At 58.0% G+C, this 20,648-nt stretch overlaps 1 protein-coding gene across 25 annotated transcripts in view; it reads right to left on the reverse strand.

Moving 5' to 3' along the window:
* NCOR2 (nuclear receptor corepressor 2) overlaps nt 1–20,648 on the reverse strand; it is a 243,982-nt gene that overhangs the window by 87,398 nt on the left and 135,936 nt on the right. For 22 of the 25 annotated variants that reach the window (XM_032243915.1, XM_032243811.1, XM_032243904.1 and 19 more), the window contains 5 exons: nt 15,743–15,915; nt 14,851–14,944; nt 11,906–12,084; nt 7,762–7,816; nt 5,198–5,296 (listed from right to left, as the gene is read on the reverse strand). In XM_032243915.1, coding sequence (XP_032099806.1) covers nt 5,198–5,296; nt 7,762–7,816; nt 11,906–12,084; nt 14,851–14,944; nt 15,743–15,915 — 600 coding nt within the window. The remainder of the gene's footprint in view (nt 1–5,197; nt 5,297–7,761; nt 7,817–11,905; nt 12,085–14,850; nt 14,945–15,742; nt 15,916–20,648) is intronic. The other 3 variants (XM_032243800.1, XM_032243937.1, XM_032243898.1) reach the window with 1 other exon arrangement.

The following is a 20,648-nucleotide window of genomic DNA, read 5'->3' on the forward strand; positions in this document are numbered from 1 at the left end:
GGAGAGACGGAGATGGAGAGGAGAGACGGAGATGGAGCGGAGAGACAAGGAGAGAGACAGGGAGACAAGAAGGACCCCTCGGAAACTCCCTAAAGACATACATGGTAGTGGCGGAGGTGCTGAGAGAAAGAGCCGCTGACCAGCTGCCGCCCCCAGGAGCTGGGGACACGCGGTGGAAGAGAGACACAGGCAGCGGCGCAGGGTGCTGGGCCCGGAGCATGCTCAGCTGGGCATGTCCCACCTTGGGACTCCCACACACCCCATTTCAGAAGGTGTCTCCACAGCAAAGACCAAGCCTGGCTCACCTGGGTCCCCCCACCCAGCATCCAACCCCCCACTGAAATGGAGCCTCACCATGAGCCCCTCCGCAGCCTGCCCTCACAGGGCCCCGCAGAGACCACAGGAGAGCCGTGGTCCTGCCTGGCGGGTCAGGGCCGGCTTCCAGAAGGCTGGCTTCACGGCCAGTGTGCTGCGCGGGGACCGTGGGGACCTCAGGGCCTCCCTCTAGCTCCCGGGGGCGTGTGCCGGACTAGAACCCTCAGTCTGCCACTCGGCAGGTGCCTTAGAGGCTCCCTCACTTCCCGGCGCCTCTGTCTCCACCTCTGGCCAGTGGGATGATCACAGGCCTCTCCCCAATGCCGGCAGGGTCCAAATCATGGCAGTAGGGATGGTGCTGCGTGACTGTCGGCCGGTACCATTACTGCCATCATCGTCATCACCGCCACGGTGGCCGGCAGCACCCATCCCCATGCCCTGGAATTTTGACAAGGTTCTCATGTCTTGTGAGATTCCCAGGTCCCCTACTCAGCCACCAAGTGAGCCAACGAATATTGGCTGAGACAACCTAAGTCTCCTTCAAAAACTAGAGGGCCCGGGAAGGCAGGGAGAACCTGACCTGCTCCCCTCCAAAGAAACATCACGGAGAGGGGAGCTCAAGCTCCCTCCTCCAAGAACACATCGGGGACGAGGCAGGCACCATCCCCCGCCACGGGCACCCTGCCCCTGAGGCTGCAGGGCTCATCTGCTGGGCAGACCCAGGTTTTCCATCTTCCCATGGTGCCTGGGGAGGGGCCCATGTCACGGTGGAGGGAAGGGACTGTGTCTGCTCACCCAGGGACCTACAAGGGAGAGAGATGCGTGGACAAGTGTCCCAGGGCAGCTGTGAGGGGAGTGGGGCTTCGCAGGGGCCCGTGTACTCCATGGCCTGGGATTCCCGCCTGATCACAAGGCCTGAGCTGCCAGGGTAGGTCAGCAAGAAGGACGGGACCACAGAGGTTTCCTGGGCGCCCGTGGTGCCTGGAGCACAGGGCAATGGCTCCCCAGCCCACAGTCAGTGACCAGAGTCCCAGATGTCTGTCCCACCTGCAGCTGCCGGCCACATGGAGGCAGCGGGTGGTGGGGGTCGTCTCGGCTCACCTCCCCACCCAGTTAAGGAGCAGCGGGCTCTGTGTGCTCACAGCGCTGGCCCACCCAGAGCGCCCCCTGCACACACCTCCCGTCTGTCACCGCAGCTGTGTCGGGCCCACCCCAGGCCTGGCACACCCTTGTCCGGGTAGACTGATGAGCCGTGTCAGTGGCTCCACAGACCCAGCCACAGACAGAGGCGCTTAGCGGGCGGCAGTCACTGCACCTCCACCTCACAAGACAGGCTGAGCCTGAGGCTGCCGTGGATTCTGCTCGCTGCCTGGGGCGGAGGGGAGTCTCAGAGCTGGCACCTGGGCACCTTGTTTATCACATGGTTGTGAACCAGGCCTGTGGGGGTGGCAGGGCAGTGGATCTGCCCGGCACAGAAGCTGTTCCAGGATACGAGCGTAAATCTCCCTCCCTGGCAGGGCCCAGGCCATGCCACCACCTCCGTAGCAGCCGAGGCTGATCCAAGGAAGGGGCAAGCCCGGGGAGACAGGTGCTGTCCCCTCACTAGACAGACAGGGACTTCCGGCCCCGCTTGCTTCCTGCTGTCCTTCTGAGAGAGGCAGAGCAGGCAGGCACCATGTCCCCATCCTGGGAGCCCCTGCCCGGAACAGCAGTTCCAGCAGAGCATAAAACCCCCCAGCGAAGCCCCACCAACTCCCAGGCACTGCAGACACCACGACTAAGCAGGGACATCTGCGGTGCAAAGAGGGACACATGTCCTCCCTGCTATGGAACATTCTAGGGCTTCCCCGGTGCCCCAGCCTGGCCCAAGGATAGAATCTCCTCCTCCATAGTCTAACCCAGAGGTTGTCTTCTAGCGGCCGGGGGTAATTTCAACAGCAAATATGAGTTGTGCGGCTTATACAGCATTTAGTTGTTTTTTTTTTTTTTTTTTTTTTTGTAATGTGATCTAAGATTTAAAATCTGGCAATTTCAATACAAAACTATAGATTTCCAGATCCTCAACAAAGATCAGAACACCTAGAAATTCAGGACCACAGGCCAAGTGTCGGCTGGAGCTGAGAAAGGGCCTAAGCTCTGCAGTTAGCCACAGGCCTCACCACTCCCTATTGCCTCCCACAGACAGTGAAGTCAAGTGCGAGCTGTTATTTATTGAGTTTGCACTTCTATTTCTCGCAGGGTAAAAACAATCTCTATTTATCCATCAAAAGTGAGCCAAAGAAAGAAGGTCACATAATTTTCTCAATTTCTTCATTCATTTAAGGCCCTGGGAGGTACCAGGACCCCCTCGATTCCAAAGACTCGGGCTCCCTGCTGTTCCTGAAGACACACGCTGTCTCCCATGCTCTCTGCCTTTGCACCTGAGGGCCCCATCTGGTCCGACTGAGGGGCTGCTCCTCAACTTCCTCTTTGGGGCCCTTTATTCTGTGGAGTCTTCAAGGATGTGCCCCTCAACGCCACCTCCCAGGGAGACATGCAGCACTGACTTGAAGCTACCTGTTTACAACCAGCATGGAGCTCCCTATGCCTGCACACAGTAAATGCCCAATGGACGGATGAGTCCACAAACCCGACATTCACTCCACTGGACACTCACTCTGCCAGGGCACAAGCCAGGCCACCACAACAGGAGACGCACGTGTCAACACCCCCATCTCCCTAAACCACCCTGGTCTCCCTACCTCCCTCCGTGCAAATGTGGCTCTCACACAGGGGGAGGGGATGGGCCTCTGCTCTTCAAAGCCCCCAGCCCAGCTACCAGGAAGGGCTTCCACCACGAGCCCAGCCTCAATGGCCCCCCACAGGTCACAGGAGGGGACCTGGGAAGCCCAGCGAGAGAATGAGCATACAATAGGTGCCCAGCAGACGCCCAAGGATGTTTTCCAAATACATCTCGAGGCCTTTGGCCACCCTCCCTTTGCCACAATCCCCACTGCTCCCTGCTGCCTCTCATGCCTCACGTTTCTATGCTCCCTGCCTGGCACTTACTTGAGTTTTTCCCTCTCGGTCCAGAAAGTTCCTGAATGTACTTCAATTTCAAAAACACCATAGCACGCGGTGGCTCAGACCAGTAATCCTGGTAGTTTGGGAGGCCGAGGCAGGTGGATCACCTGAGGTCAGGAGTTAGAGACCAGCCTGGGCAACATAGTGAAACCCCGTCTCTACTCAAAATACAAAAAATTAGCAGGACGCAGTGGCGCATGCCTGTAATCCCAGCTACTTGGGAGGCTGAGGCAGGAGAATTGCTTGAACCCGGGAGGCAGAGGTTGCAGTCAGCCAGGGTCATGCCACTGTACTCCAGCCTGGGCGACAAACCAAGACTCCGTCTCAACACACACACACACACACACACACACACACACACACACACACACAGCTACATCTTTGGAATATACACTCTGTGCCACTCGCTCTTGGTTTGACATATCTGTTAGAAGCGCAAGCAGACTGGTCAACTCTGGCTACAGAAAACTAGACAGGAAAACCCTCTCTGCAAGCCAAACTCGGCCGCCCTTCCACAATCCCTGCAGGTGAAGACCAAGCTCGCCCCCGGCATCATGGCCAGATGTTGGGAATGCGGCTCGGGGTGGCTCGGGGAGTTTCTTAGGCTGTCGGGAAGCGGCTATTTCACAGCACACACTGGGAACCCCCCAACCTGTGATGGCTGCTCTCTGCCCTGTGGGTCTCAGCCTCTGAGAGCCTGGGAGAGGGAAGGCGGGCAGCTCTGGGGAGGGGCTAGGGGATGCCAATGTAGGGAGTACCCACCTAGGAAAACCTTGGGGTCCCGTTATCCCAGCTCATGCTATTCTTGCCCTTCGTCACTCTCACTGGGCCCCTTGGCCACTGAGGCTCCCGGGAAGGGGAAGCCTCAACCGACTCCAATCCAGCAGCCACCAGAGTGCCCACCGCCTCCACCCGCCTCCTCCGTGCAGTGCTTTCAGCATCTGCTCTGAGCTGATGCTTCGAGAGCCCAGACGCAAAACAAATTCTCCCAAACACCGAGTGCCCAGGATCCCCCTTTCAAAGGTGTGCCACTGAACCTCTCATCTCTACCATCATTTACTGAATATTTCCTCAAGCAAACTCCTTTTTCCTCTAACTCGGAGGTCAGCAGACTTTTTCTACGAAGAGCCAGATAGTAAACATTTGAGATCCTGTAGGCCATACACTTTCCGTCTTGACTCAGCAACTCCGCCAGAGCAGCAGGGATGCTGCCATGGTAATATGTAAACAAACGGGCATGGCTGTGTTCCAATAAAACTTTATTCACAAGAACAGATGGTGGGCCGGATTAGCCCCAGAGTCGCAGTTGGCCAGCCCCTGCTCTAGCGTAAATAACCTTTGTCTCATTCCAAGCAACAGCATCTGAAAACACAGCGGACTGAAGCACTGGCTATTTTTCTTTCAAGTGTGCATTAAGATAAACACGCACACCATTCACATTTTAAACATGTGAAGTTTGTGAACTACCCCAAGTCATCCTGGGAAACCCTTACTTTTGGAATGCGGTCCTTTTACGCATGGATCACAGGTCACCAGCCAGGAGTCCAGGATTTTGCAGGCTGAGAAGGGCTGTGGCTGTTTCTCCCTAGCTCTCTTTCTGTCCTCTAGGGGAGGCCTGAGATAGCCCGGCAGGGTGAGCCCCCCAGACCTGCTGCCACCGTGGAGGGGAGCCTGCAATCACACTGCCGTGGCCAACAATTCCAAGGCCAACGCGTGGAGCTGGTTACCACCAGCCACAGGGGGCGCTGGGCACCGAGCTTGTGGCCGCTGAGCCTGCAGGGAGCCGGACCCCAAGAAAAACCCCCGCCTCATCTCTCACCTGGCTCTTGCCACGGCGCCGATAGCTCCGCCTCACCAGGCTCTTATAGTTCTCATTCTTCTTGGTCAGGTAGTAATAGAGGACGCACTCAGCCACCGTCTGTGGAACAGAGAAAGGGACGCTCACTGAGCAGGGTACGGCGCGGGCATTCCGAGCAGGAGCCAGGAGGCTGGGCTCAGATCCCGACTCCTCCACGTACTGGCTAGGTGACCTCAGGCAGATGACCTAACCGCTGTGTCTCAGTTTTCTCATCTGTAAAATGGGAATGCTAATTGTACATACTTCACAGCGTTATCACAAAGATCAGATCAGTTAATACGTAGGTAAAGTGCTTGGGACAAAGCCCGGCCCGGAGTAAACAGGATGGAAGTCCTGCCTGCTATCACGATCGCCGCTGTTGCTATGGTTAATGACAGCGCTGACGTCACTGTACATCACCCCCAGCCCCTATGGGAAGTAAGGACTCCAGCCCACAGCCGGCCAAACTCAAGGCCTCGCCCAAACACGGGTCCGGGTTCTCCTCTCCTTGGCATCAGCCTCCTCTTCCTGCACAGCCTCTTCCAAGCCTTGCATGTCTCTTCCTGCGTTTCCTTCTCTGCCTCACTCTTTTCTGTGTAGACCGGGTCCGAAAGCCGGAGCAGCCAGCCCTCCAGGAACGCTGGCCAAATGGGGCCAGTAAGAGAGCAGCCTTAGAAAGTGATGCCACAATGTCCCCACCTGCGGGCCCGGAGCCCAGCTCATCAATGCCTGCAGCCATTCCCCCTACAATGTCAAATGTTTCTGCACCACTCTGGCCAGTGCCAAGCCAGGACCCCACCTCCGAGGGCCACTCTGTGAGGCCTCTGGGCTGGGCCTCCAACCTCACTGCCCTTAACAAAAAGCCCCCAGCTGGTGGCCTCCTGGCAGGCACCACCGCCACAGGGGCTCCCAGGTGGCCCCAGGCTACACCCTGCCCACAGACAGGACCCACACAGCAATCAGGAAAGACATTTGATCATCAGATGCCAATATGTGCAATTCAGGGGGTGTGGGTGCCCGGCTTCTCCTTTAACAATTCAGGAGAGCTCCTTCCTGCGCTCAAGAACGACAGCCCGGCTCCGGATCGCAGCTGCCCCAACAGACAGGCACAGACTGGCTGGTCCACCCGGCTCCTGGCCAGACGTCAGCCTCACTCACTGTCAGGGCCCGCCTGGCCCCGCCGGCCTCTCCGTTGGCAGCTCCTGCTCCAGACCCCTCTGGAGGTTCTACTGAAGCCTTGTCCTCAGTTGCCTCTCAGCCAAAGGACACCATGAAGTCTACCCCCAGCACAAAGCCACCTGAGCCCCTCGTCCTGAAAGAGGGCTGCTCACTGGCCAATTCCTGAAACGCCCTGCTTCCATGTCGGGGAGCCCTAACCTAGAGTCCACGGTGCCGTCGCTCCTCTAGGGAGACGCCGTCACTTACTCAGGAGACAGGCTATTTATAGGGCTTGTTTCTCCACACTGGTTTTTCAGGCATGGAGAGATTTTTCCCCACACTGCTCCGTCCCTCTCCTTCTACGGTTATCAGCTCACGAGGGGCAGGCGCTGGGATCAGCCGTCCTTGCAAGTGACTGCCTCATCCTCCCGGCCTCCCTCCTACAACCAGGAAGCCCAAGCAGGGTGTCCACTGTGCACCAGGCTGGGGCAGGCAGCCCCTTCTCTAGAAACATGATTCGGGGGAATGCTGCTGAAGACACAGGCGGCCTTCCACGCCACTGTGGCGGGCAGCCTTTCTCCTGTGACCCCAGGACGCTGGGGGAAGGCCCGGGGGCCACGTCCAACACGCAGCCTCCTCCAGCCACCTGCTCCCCACCTGCAGCCTCTCCAGGCCCAGTGCCACCAGCCTTGTGGGTGCAGAAGAACGGTCTTCTCATTCTCCGGGGACACTGTCTACCGGCCAACTGGAGCAGCTCCGGGCTTGGGTTTGGCACCAAGTGGGCTTTAAGGCCTCACTTCCACATAAAGCCTTGTCCGAAGAAGACGGGGACTTGTAGGCCACACGTCTGGCTTGGCATTAGGGGTGTCAGAAAGCAGTCAGTGGCCCTCAGAGGGACCTAGAAAAGCCGTTCTCTCCAGTCCCTTTGAAGCAAGCCACTCCTGCCCAGGAAGACGTCACCAGGACGCCAGGCGAGGCAGTGCTTCCAGAGCCCACCCCCAGTTTGTGAGGACGCTCCACGCAGCCTTTGAGGAGCTGGCAGGAGAGCCTGCCAGGCGGGGCACCGGGGGCTCCGGGAAGCCTAGCCACGCAGCTCTCCTGGGGGTTCCGGGGTTCCCAGGCACTCAGCAACCTGAGGCTCCTCCCCCAGGGGCCCAGGAGGCCAGGGCGGGGCCTGCACTGATCTCTCAGAAGAAAGGAAGGGAGGGAGGAAGGGAGGAGGGAAGCATGGCAGCCGGAGCCAGGGGCCCAGCAGGCCAGGGCCTCGCAGGCAGGGAGGGAGGGAGGGAGGGAGGGAAGGAGGGAGGGAGGGAGAACCTCCACCCCAAGTCCACGCAGCTGTCCATGGAGGTGGAGACCGAAGGAGCATAGGGCAGGCGGCAACTCACCTTCCTCTCCAGGAATGACGCGATCAGGCCAAAGTTCTTGGGATGCTGCATGAACCTGTGGGGAGAGACGGGCGGGCATGAGACCCGGCCAAGGGGGGCTTCCCTGCCGGGCGGCCGATCAGCTCCCAGGCGCCTGCCATCTCCACTGGCCCGGCCTGGCGGGCACCGCCCCACTCGGAGCAATTAAGCCCAGGGGGGTGTGGGAAGGACTGCTGCAGCGGGCGGGAGGGGTGGGGACCCGGGGGTAAGAGAGGGCGTTCCTTGGAGTGAGTCACTGGCTTTAGCGCCTTTGAAAATATATTTGTTTGTCCTGCTGGAGGCGGCTTCCAGGAAAAATGAGGACATGACATACAGCTCTTTGGTGGGGTTCCCCCCCTTTTAAAATCCGCTTTTGTTTTTCTCTCCAGCTGGATCTAGGAAGCAGGGCCTCGCCTGGCCCACATGGGGTCTGCTTGGGAACACGGCAGGACCCCCCCAGCCTGGTCGCGGCTCGACAGCCTGCTGGGCCTCCCCAGGAGAGCTGGGAGCAGAGGCTCTGAGTGCCCGTGGGGCAGCAGGAGGGGTTGGCCAGCCAAGAAGGCAGCAAGTATGGACCTAAGTCGGAGCGCGGTGGCGGGGCGCTGGCACCATGCCACCTGGCTTCCTGCGTAGCCAGGAGAATGACTGGGAAACCACTGGGCCAGGCTGGAATCTGAGGGCCAAGGGAGCGGAGCATGGGGGCAGGGATGTGGGTCAAGGCCTGCTCCACCCCTGGGGTGCTGGGTGGAGTCCCTGGCCCCGGCACAGGCGATGTGCCACAGCCCCACAGCCTTTGTGGGGAGAGCAGTGGCTGCTGGCGAGGCTGGACCGTGGGCTCCCATGGAGGGAGACTGAGGGAGCACCAGTGCCCGACCTGCCTGGCCCTCCAGATGGTGGGGCAGGAGGCCAACAGGCCCTGCTCCTGCTTCCCAGCCCAGCAATCAAGGATCCTGAACAGCCTCTGCTCTCTTCCCGGTGGAACGGCAGGCTTCCCCGGCCCGGGATCCCGCCCGGCGGCTGGCAGGGCCAGAGCCATCCCAAAGCCCTTCTCTTCCAGGCAGGAAGAGGCCTTCGCTCCCCGTCCCTCTCCTCGTCCCAGTGGCTTTCCTTCCCTGCTAACCCCTCCCACGGGGCTTCCCAGGCACAGTGGGGGCTCCCAAGAGACCAGGAATCAAACTTGGAAATCTCCTAGGCCACCTGTTCTCCTCCCCCCAAGACCTCACTTGCACCCCCTGAAGTTTATTAACAGTTTCCTATGCCCTGCGCACCTCACCACAGCTGAACAAGGAAGGCGCTGTCGCTACGCCCATTTTACAGAGGAGGAAACTGAGGTTCACAGGGGGAGTGGTCACATGACCAGCACATGGTGGAGCCCCACGCTGTCAGCTGGTGCTTTTCAAAGCCCCAAGTCCCATCAATTCCTCTGCACATGAGACCACAAACCAAGCCCACGCTCCTTGAGGGGTGCAGGTGGCCAAGCTGCGCTCACACAGGGTGGAAGGTGCACCAGCCCCACGGCCGGCAGACAGCAGCCCAGCCCGGGTTCCCCGCTCTTCAGCCACGGAATTAACAGAGGGTGGAATATCAGACCTGCAGAGCCACACGAAGTTTTACAAAAGGCTGAAGCCACAGAAACCACCCCAGAACATCTTTTTTTGTGTGTTTTAGAAAAAATAAATACACTAAAATATCATGCCTACCAGGGGAATTCTAATACTGAATGCAACGGTAATTCTTAACACCCACGACTGTCCCAGCACCACCTCCCTCGTTTAAAACTGTAAAAAGCATTTGATGGAGAATTCGATTTGATGTAGAGAGATCGGGCCTGCTATGGCGATGCTGTAGGCACGAGCCACAAGGGAGCCGAGTACTCCTGCTCCGGACCCAGACTGCTTGCCGTGCAGGACCACTGGTTCTGTGCTGTGGGCACTCAAGGGCACGCGACCCCACCTCTCTACTTTCATGGAGATTTCAACGTTTCCATCATCAAAAGCTATTCTTAAAAAATGTTTTCCGGCCAAGTGCAGCGGCTCACGCCTTTGATCCCAGCACTTTGGGAGGCCGAGGCGGGTGGATCACGAGGTCAGGAGTTGGAGGCCATCCTGGCCGACATGGTGAAACCCCTTCTCTACTAAAAATACAAAAATTAGCCGGGCGTGTTGGCATGCACCTGTAGTCCCAGCTACTTGGGAGGCTGAGACAGGAGAATTGTTTGAACCCAGGAGGCGGAGGTTGCGGTGAGGCGAGATCGCACCCCTGCACTCCAGCCTGGGTGACAAGAGTGAGACTCCATCTCAAAAAAAAAAAAAGTTTTCCACCAAAGACCCACCTGGAACACCACCAGGTCCTTTCTGAGGTTCAGTATCGGCACTTGTGGGTCTGTCCACCCCTGTCGGGGACCCAGAGTCACCTCATCCATCCCTCGGGTCCTGCCTAGAACCTCTTTGGGGCCACAAACCTGGACCAAAGCCCAGGGCCTAGGGTGGAGACAGCCCAGCAGAGCACTGGGGACGGAGCGGCACTGCTTTGGAGGAAGCGCTTGTCTGGAGGCAAGGCCTTCTCCAAGGCGGCACAGTGGCCTGCCGGGCGGATGCTGACGTCAGGCAGGGACAGGGCAAAGTCTGTTCCCAGCACGCCCTCTTGGCCAAGCACGGGGGCCTCCGTCCACTCCTCAGCTTCCCACTCTCCTGCCTCCCAGGGGTCTGGGGTCCTGTGGAGGTGCTCTGTGACCTGGGCAGGGAACCCAGCCCTTTCCATGATTACACAAAGCCTGTCCAACCCACAGGCCGCATGCGCTGAGGACGGCTTTAAATGCAGCCCAACACAAATTCATAAACTGTCTTCAAACATGATGAGATTTTCTTTGCGATTTTTTTTTTTAAGCTTAGCAGCTATCATTAGTGTTAGCGTATTTTCCGTGTGGCCCAGGGAAGCCAAAAGATTAGGCTCCCCAGAATTACAGCACACTGTCCCCAAAGCGTGGGGTGGCTCAGCAGAGCCCGCCATCTCCTCTGGGGGGCCCGGGCCAGGAATGGAGGTCTCCCTCTGCCTGGATGTCACATCGCAGACCCTCACTGTGAGGTCTGACCCCCTCGGACACAACTTTCAAGTCTTGGTCTTTCTCCGCCTGGTACCTCCACAGTCACCTGTGCCAAATATTCCATTATTTAGGGGTTCCCCCAACAAGCTTTGCCTCTCAGAACCCAACTCCCCCCACCCCCAACCTCTGCTCTGCACAGCCCCTCCCTGGCCCCATTCGCAGCCCCTTCCCCACACAGACTCCCCATTCCAGCTGGGGGAGTCTGAACCCCGCCTCCGCTGTGCGGCCTTTGTGCGCTGTCTGAACCTCTCTGAGCCTCTGTGTCACCACCTATGTACTGGAGTGGGCCTGCTGAGCTGTCATAAGGGACAGGAGGGGGAGACGCACGAAGCCGAGAAGATACCAGCATAGCAACGGAATCACGGACCCGCCCAGCCAGCGGCTACTGTCAAAGACAGAACAAAACAGAAACCTCCAAAAAGCCACTGGCCAGCCACGGGCCTGCTCCGGCTGCAGCCCAGCCTCTGTGTCCCTCCTGCCTTGTCCTTCCGACTCTCAGCGCCCCATCTTACACACAGCTGCCCTTATGGTTTGTACTAAGTTGAAGTGTGTCCCCAGAAAATGCATGGCCACCCAGAACCTGTGAATGCAGCCTGATTTGGAAATGCGGGCTCTGCAGATGTGATTCAAGTGAGGTTGTGTCGGGCCAGGCTAGCCCCTGAATTCAGTGTGAGTGGCGTCCTTACAGGAAGGGGGAAGGGCGGAGACAAAGGTCATGTGGGGACAGAGGCGGAGTGTGGACGGATGCATCTAGAAGTGCTGGAAGGCCAAGGACGCCGGCAGCACCAGAGGCTAGGGAGAGGCCAGGACAGGCTCGCCGCTCCCAGAAGGAACCGACCCCACCGACACCAGGATTTGGACTTCCAGCCTCCAAAACCAGGAGAGAGCAAATTCCTGCAGTTCGAAGCCCCGTGGTGGGTGGTCATTTGTGGTGGCAGCCCCAGAGACAGCGCAGGCCTCAGCAGGATGGGTTTCTGGGACTGGGGAGGGCCGGGAGGCCGGGCCAGGGGGTGGAGGACTCACTTCTCCCGGAAGGTCTCCTTCTCCTGCTCGCTCCACATGTTCATGACCTGACGGTCTTTGTACACCTTCATGGGGTCGGCCATGAGCCCGTTCATGTTGATGAACTTGATGCGCTGCTGGTCGGCGTCGTACAGCATGGGTGGGATCACAGCCAGCTGGCGCATCTGTTTCTCCAGGTTCTGCAGGGAAGCAGAGGGCAGGGTCAGAGTGCCTGGGGGCGAGGTGCTCCGGCTGCCTGGCCGGCCAGCGGACCGGGGAGACAGAGGGTGCGGATGTTCTGTGCCAGGGCAGGGAAAACAAAACAAAACGCAAAACCGGACAGAGGAGGAGAATGATGAGTTTACGCGTAATAATAGCTCACTCTGGGGGCAGGGAGAATGCAAAGGCCTCCCGACAGGTTTATGGTGGGCAGGACTGCAGATTAAACGCAGAGAGCAGCAGCCGCCTTCTCGGTGGTGGGAGGGGAGCCATGAATCTTCCCCTTGGAAATGCAAGTGCCATAAAACTGCAGGAAGGATGCTCAGCCCAGCTGGGCCCAGGGAGCCGGGAGACGGTGGCCTTCCAGGTTCAGCAGGCAGGAGTGGGCCCTGGGTCCGGCGGCCCCCACAGTATGCAGGCAACCCGGGGGCGTAGAGAGGGTCTACCACCTCGCTGGTGAACCGAAGCGTTTCCCTCCCCCACACCCCACACCCCCTCCTGGCAGCCGCCCCTTCGAAGGGCCCACCTGGGATCCGGACTGCCTGGCCCCAAGGGTGGCAGGAGCCTGGCGGCCGCTGCTAATGCACTGGAAAGGCTATTAAGAGGCTCCCAGCCGCCACTCAGCTGGGCTCACTTCCCCAAATCTCGCAGCCAGCCAATTACTGGCGATTAATTACCCATTTCCGGAGGCAGGCGAGGGCTCAGCACAGCCAAAGTCAGCCAGTTCAAACGATCCGGCCACCAGACTGCCCACACCCAACCCCTTGACTCAGTGTGCAGGACTGCCAGCCACGGACCAGGTGCAGGACACAGCTCTGACCCCGGAGTGGGAGAGGAGCCCCCCAAGAGGCCAGCATCTGTCTCCCAGACCCTGGAACTGCCCTCTCAACCCCCCATACAGAACACCAACCTTCCTTGGATGTCCCAGAGATGTAATAATGGCAGGACCCCTGGCATGGCTACAGCAGAATCATCATCCCTGGCAGGCCCTCTGCTCCACCTCCCACAGCTGCCTTCCTGTCCTTCCCATGCCAGGCCTGTGCTCTGACCGCAGAAGGCCCCCAGAGGGATGACAAGTGCCTCTGCTCCGGCCCAGCCTCCCCCGTACACTCTGGGGAACTCAGGTCACCCCAGGCTGGCTGGGGAAGTTTCTGTCCCAAATTCCACTTCCACCCTTTACCCCGGACACAGTGTCCTGGACGCCCTTGAGGACTCTGGTGGCTGCATTCCCATGTGGCTGGTGTGTGTGTGTGTGCGCGTGAGTGCGTGAGAGTGTGTGTGTGTGTGTGTGTGTGTAACAGTTGTCTCTGGTGCCACACCCTTGGCCATCAGGTGAGGAACGCAGAGGACAGGGCCCGGTCCCCTCCTCCCAGTGCACACCAAATGCACATCCGACCTCTGCGGGATGCCCATGAGTGCATGGCGTCGGCGAGGCCGGGGCTGAAACGCCTCTCTGGTGCCCGGCCTTCGAGGGCCCGGCCGCGGCTTTCTGAGCCCGGCTCTCTGTCAACTGGATGTTGTTTTAAACAAAAACGTACCACGAGAAGTTTTAAAATGAAAAATAATGCTTTAATGGCCAGATTCATCTTTGGATTGCCTGCGTCAGAAGCATGTGGGTGGCCGGGTAAAAATGCGGATTCCTGGGTTCTGCCCCAGACCAGCTGAATCGGAATCTCTGGTGAGAAACTGCAACTCAGACCAGCCGCCCCTCCCGGAGCCCCTCCCCTCGGTCTAAGCTGAGCATCGGCATCACAGGGGAGCGGTTCTGCTGCCCAGCAGAGCCCTCTACAGCCAGGGAGGGGCTCACTGCCTGTTCCGTATGGGAGGGGAGCCACCAGCCACATGGCTGTCCAACTCCCGAGATGTGTCAGAGGCAACCGAGGGACTGAACTGCTAATTTTATCCCATTTTAATTAATTTTGATTTCAATAGCCATGCGTGGCTCTGCTGTGCTGAGCTGAAGGGCTCTAATCTCCCATCTGGACAAAGCCCTCCCTGGACCAAAGTCCCTAGCGAGGAAGAAACGTGGCGCAGGTGCCTGGTGTCTGTGGTGGTGTTGGGAACAGGGGGTAGTGTTATCATGGATGCCTGACCCAGAGGACCCAGGAGGGGACAGGCTGATACCAACCCCCTCCCCAGGAGACAAGGCCACCCCTCTGCTTCCTGGCCATCTGGGGGCCCCAGTGACAGCAGCCAGGGTCACCTAGGCTGACCTGTGGGCGTCCCAAGCAACCCAAAGAGGCCTGAGATTCCTGCGCAAAGGTCGTGGCTGTGTGGACAGCTGACGTGCTAGGAACTCATCGCCCTGCCCCCTGCTCCCCTCACCCCGCCAGGCTCTGGGCCCCGGAAAGCTGACCCTGGAACCTACAGGCACCCCTGCCCCTTGGGCGTCTGGTTGGGCTCAGCCAATGGGAAGTTCCAAAAGGAGGCAAGAGATGGGAAGAGTGAGAGGCCGGGTCCTCATTCCCCAGCCTCCTCCCTGCTGTGGCATCCAGGAGCACTGGGGCCCTCGCTGAGGAGGGTCCTGCCACCCTCCCTCTCAGACTCGCTAACACCCCTCTCTCCACTAGCCCCTGAAGGCCTGGGATGGGCCTCGGCTTCCTGAGGCTGCTAGTCCTGGGTACCTCCATACCCACCTTGATTCTGCCCACACTTCGGTGGTAAGCCCCTTGATCTGAGGCATCCGGGAGGTGCTTTCTGGCTGCCGGGGAAGTGGGGCTGAGGCTGGAGCCAGGGCCTGGACTCACCTCCTGCTCCGAGAGGCCATCGATGATCTCCGACACCTCGTGCTCGCTGCGGGCGGCCGACATGGACAGCCCACTGCCCCGCTGGCCCACCCTGCTGGGGACCAAAGGGACACACTCAGGACCGGCCTTTTGGTGGCTAGGGACACTGGCAAGCCCCCACAGTGCAGCCCTGAGCCCATGCCCTCCCCAAAGGAGGAAACCAGCCCCACACCCAAGGGTCCTGGGGAGACGTGGAGCCCCCACCCCAACCTAGCAACCCCAAACCCTGTGACACGGGCAGCTCAGTCCCTTCTACTGTCCTAAAACGCCCTGAAAAGCCCAGCTCTGCCTCTTTAACCCTGGGGCAAAGTGTTTCTGTCTGTGCCTCAGTGTCCCCCATCATATGAGGATTAAAAAGTGGCACCCAGCTGCCGAGATACGGCTTGTGAGTTCAGCTAAGGGTGAAAGCTTTGTTATTGTTACAAATGAATTGCCTTGTCTGTGCATCCAAAGAAAAATGGCCATAGAACCACAGCGGCCTGTCCCAGGCACCTCCCGACACGGGGTCCACCCAGTCCCCACGGCCACTGCGGGAGGCTGGCAGCCTGGTCTCTTAGCCACGTCTCTCCCCTTTGTCCCACACCAGGGATCTCAGACTCAGCCGCCTTCAGGGCCATGCAGGTCCCACGTGAGTGAAGCTGGCAGGTGCAGGCTGTGGCACAGGGCAGGGGTGCTTGCCACAAAACGGATTTAAGTTCTAGTTCCAAGCAAGCATTAGGCCAAACAGGCGCCCCGTGACACACGCCAGAGGCTGGCCAGGCCCCGGCAGCCAGGCTCAGAGGCGGCTGCGCTATTCTGTTTCACCCCGGCCGGGCTGCCTCTGCCGAGGACGCCTGGCGCTGGCCCCGCTCACCTCTGCATGCGCTCCTGCAGCTCCCGCTGCTTGCGGATCTCAGGGAACTGCTTCTCGTAGTACTCGCGCACCTTGCTCTCCTTGGCCCGCCGCCGCGGGTTGTTCTCGATGCGCTCTACCTTCTTCTCCCAGGCCTCCATGAGCTGGTCATAGCGCTGGCAGAACTTCTGCTCCTGTGAGGGCACGGAAGGGGTGCTGCAGAAGATGCTCCTGCACCCGGCACCCGCCGCCCCGCTCCTGAACAGTCACACGTGGGCACACACACAGACACACGCACACACACACACACAGGTAGGCACAAGTCACACAGACACATACACGTGCAGTCACATACATGCAGCCAGATATACACACACACATACACATGCAGTCACAGACATACAGATATACACACACACACACACACATATGCAGCCACAGACATAGTCAGATATACACACTCACACATGCAGTCACAGGCATACAGTCAGATATACACACACACACACATGCAGCCACAGATATACAGTCAGATATACACACTCACACATGCAGTCACAGACATACAGTCAGATATACACACTCACACATGCAGTCACAGACATACAGTCAGATATACACACACACACACACGCAGTCACAGACATACAGTCAGATATACACACACACACGCAGTCACAGACATACAGTCAGATATACACACTCACACATATGCAGTCACAGACATACAGATATACACACTCACACACATGCAGTCACAGACATACAGATATACACACTCACACACATGCAGTCACAGACATACAGTCAGATATACACACTCACACATGCAGTCACAGGCATACAGTCAGATATACACACACACACACACATGCAGTCACAGACATACAGTCAGATATACACACACACACATGCAGTCACAGATATACAGTCAGATATACACACTCACACATGCAGTCACAGATACAGTCAGATATACACACTCACACACACACATGGAGCCACAGACATACAGTCAGATATACACACACACACACACACGCAGCCACAGACATACAGTCAGATATACACACACACACATGCAGTCACAGACATACAGATATACACACTCACACACATGCAGTCACAGACATACAGTCAGATATACACACTCACACACATGCAGTCAGACATACAGTCAGATATACACACTCACACACATGTAGTCACATAGTCAGATATACACACTCACACACATGCAGTCACAGACATACAGTCAGATAATACACTCGCACACACACATGCAGTCACATACAGCCAGATATACACACTCACACACACACATGCAGTCACAGACATACAGATATACACACACACACGTGCAGTCACATACAATCAGATATACACACACAGACACACACGTGTAGTCACATACAGTCAGATATACACACAGACACACATGTATAGTCACATACAGTCAGATACACACTCACATACATGTGCAGTCATACAGTCAGATATACACACACACAGACACACACATGCAGTCACAGACATACAGTCAGATATACACACACAGACACATACACGTGCAGTCACATACAGTCAGATATACACACACAGACACACACAGACACACACACACAGTCACAAACATACAGTCAGATATACACACACAGACACATACACAAGTCACACAGACATGCACATGCAGTCACTCCGACATACACACACATAGATGGATACACACAGATACAGTCACATAGACACAGTCACACAGACAGACACAGTCACATAGGCTAGATATACATACGCAGATAGATATACATACGCAGGCACACACAAGTAACACAGAACACAGTCACACAGACAGTCACACAGGCAGGACAGACATACAGTCATATAGGCAGACACACAGACACACAGACACACAGACAGACACACACACACACACACACACACACACACACACACTGGCACATAACATAGACAGGCACATCATTCACACAGCCAGCCAGACACATAGATGGTCACACAGGCAGACAGATACATAGGTGGTCACATGCAGGCAGACATGACACACACACAGTCACAGGCAGACACACAAGTGCACACACAGGGTCATGCAGACAGACATATGGCACACACACAGTCACACAGACAGACATATGACACACACACAGGCAGACACAGGTGCACACACAGGGTCACGTGGGCAGACGTGACACACACACAGGCAGACACAGGTGCACACACAGGGTCACGTGGGCAGACATGACACACACACAGGCAGACACAGGTGCACACACAGGGTCACGCAGGCAGGCATATCACACACACACACACACACAGGCAGACAAAGGTGCACACACAGGGTCAAACGGGCAGACATGACACACACAGTCACACATGTAGATACACGATAGACACAAACATGTCACACAGGCAGGTGACAGAAAGACACGCACACAGCTGCATGGATATCCAGCAGGCCGGGGTCCCTGAAGAAAACCCACAGACTTCCCCTAGAGGACATGGGTACTGCCCTTCCTGGTGAGCCGGCCACCCAGTCCTGGCCTCCTCTACAGAGGCCTGGTCCCAAACGGAAGCCACCAGCCACATGTGGCTCAACTGCAATCACAAACCAAGTAAGAGGTAAGAGCCAGGCTTCAGTTCTCCCCAGCCACCCTCCAGTGTCCAGCAGCCACATGTGGCTGGGGCTCTGGCCGAACCAGACAGCCTGACGGAGCCCATGGCCACACCACAGGAAGCTGTACTGTGCGGCACGGCGCGGGCGCCTGCCAGGCCCAGGGAGGGGCGCCCTCCAGAGAGAACCGTTTTCCAGGCACTTCCTCATTCCCCAGCCTCACCCCAAGGCCCAGCTGGGAGGACCCCAGCAGCTCCCACAGGGCTCCCTCCAAGACAAGGAAGTCCCTCTCCACATGTAACCGCGTGCTGCCTGCTGCATGTCCTTTGAGAAAAGACCTCACAGCAGCCCGGAACATAGCTGCCTGGCTTCCACATCTCCAAGGTGACTCGAGCAAGCAGGGAGATGTCTGGCCACCCACACAACCCCAGCTATCCCACCTCTAACAGCTGGGGGTGGACAGACAGTGTGGCCTGGGAGCCTCCACAAACACCCTCTCCACGCTTCGGCAGTCAGAAAGCCCATCTCTGGTCCTGGAACCCAGACACCCCAGCGCCCCCCATCCTGTATTTCAGCTTCTGACCAAGGGCAAGCTGTTCCCTCCATCCTCAACAGCTCCATGGGCATGACGGTACCCACGGGGTGGTCAGGCTGGAGCTGGATGGCCCCGAACCTGACCCCATGCATGCAGGCTGTGCCAGGAACCCGCTGGAGATCAAGAGGTGGTTCTGGCAATAGATAATGGCCACATGTGCTCAGGGAAGTGGCGGCTGACAGCCCCAGCGAGGGACGGGGACTGCGGGGATGGCAACACGCAGTCCACGCCACCTCTGCCCCGTCCGACAGGCCCCAGGCCCTGGGTGAGAAGAGCTCACCTCAAGCCAGCAGAGTCACATGCTGACTGATACGTACCAGGGGGGGAACCAACAGGCCACTGGCCAGTGGGGCCTCAGCCTGTGCATGTGGAGGGGTGGGCAGGGTGCTGGCAAGACGCTCCGGCTCTAGCGGGTCCCTCGTGGAGTGCAGGGAAGGCAAAGGTCCCCAGCAGGGGCATCCATGAGAGGACATCCTGCTACCTCCATGACCCCAAGCACCAGGCTCTGCCTTCTGCCCAGGACAAGAAAGTCCCCCTCCAGGTCTAACCACAGTGCTGCCTGCTGCAGCCTGTGCCTATGTCCACTGTGCCAGGTGTGCACTCGGCCAGCCTTGGCTAGTGCAGGGCAGGAAGCTCTGGCCCGGCCTGGGCATCGAGGAAGCTGCTCGTTGGGGTTTTTCTTTTTTTCTTTTTCTTTCCTTTCTTTTTTTTGAGGCAGAGTTTCGCTCTTGTTGCCCAGGCTAGAGTGCAATGGCAAGATCTCAGCTCACCGCAACTTCTGCCTCCCAGGTTCAAGCGACACTCCTGCCTCAGCCTCCTGAGTAGCTGGGATTACAGGCATGGGCCACCACGCCTGGCTAATTTTGTATTTTTAGTAGAGACAGGGTTTCTCCATGTTGGCCAGGCTGGTCTTGAACTCCCGACCTCAGGTGATCCACCCACCTCAGTCTCCCAAAGTGCTAGGCCGGCCAGGGGAGGAAGCAGACGCCTTCCTGCCTTCCCTCCCTCCCTCTGTCTTACACACACACACACACACACACACACACACACACACACACACACACGGAGAGACTGGAGCTCCCCACCAGCTAGTCTGCAGGGTGCTGGGAGTGCAAATCGGCCAAGGAGAAGGAGCCTTGCCTCTAGGACCACAGACTGAGCCAGCCTCTCAGCCAGTGGGCCTCCAGGGGGGCCAGCTCAGCTCCCCAGGAGACTTGGCAGGCTTGGTGGCTGTTGGTGCTAAGCATCCTGTGACAGGAACAAGCCCCTGCTCTCTAGGAAGAGGTGGGTCCCAGGAATCTGCTGAGGTGTGGGGGTCCCTGTGTCGGAGGGCGGTCTGACTCCCCAGTGGGGAGTCAGTGGGGGTGGGACAGGCACACTGGAGGTCTTGGCCAAGCCCCCTCCCCAGGCCTTACTGAAATCAATGAAGTCAGGGGCTTCGGCTTATGCAACAAGAAAGAGACCATCCCACCATCCCAATCGCCACCGAAGCATCAGGGGCTGTTGAATTTGTTTCCGTCTCTCCTAAGAAGAGTCCCGAGCCACCGTGAACTGCTTAGAAGTCCCTGGTTTCTGCCTGACTCTCCTCTAGGTTTAAATAAGCTGATTTCTCCCTCCAACCCCTCCAAGGCCCCCCAAGGAGCCACTGGAAATCTTTAAAGAGCTCATGCCCACCCCAGCTCCACCTCCAGCACAAGCTCCTTCCA

Source organism: Sapajus apella, unplaced genomic scaffold (assembly GCF_009761245.1).
Source record: "Sapajus apella isolate SASKATOON/1434 unplaced genomic scaffold, GSC_monkey_1.0 scaffold2, whole genome shotgun sequence".
NCBI classification, from domain to species: Eukaryota; Metazoa; Chordata; class Mammalia; order Primates; family Cebidae; genus Sapajus; species Sapajus apella.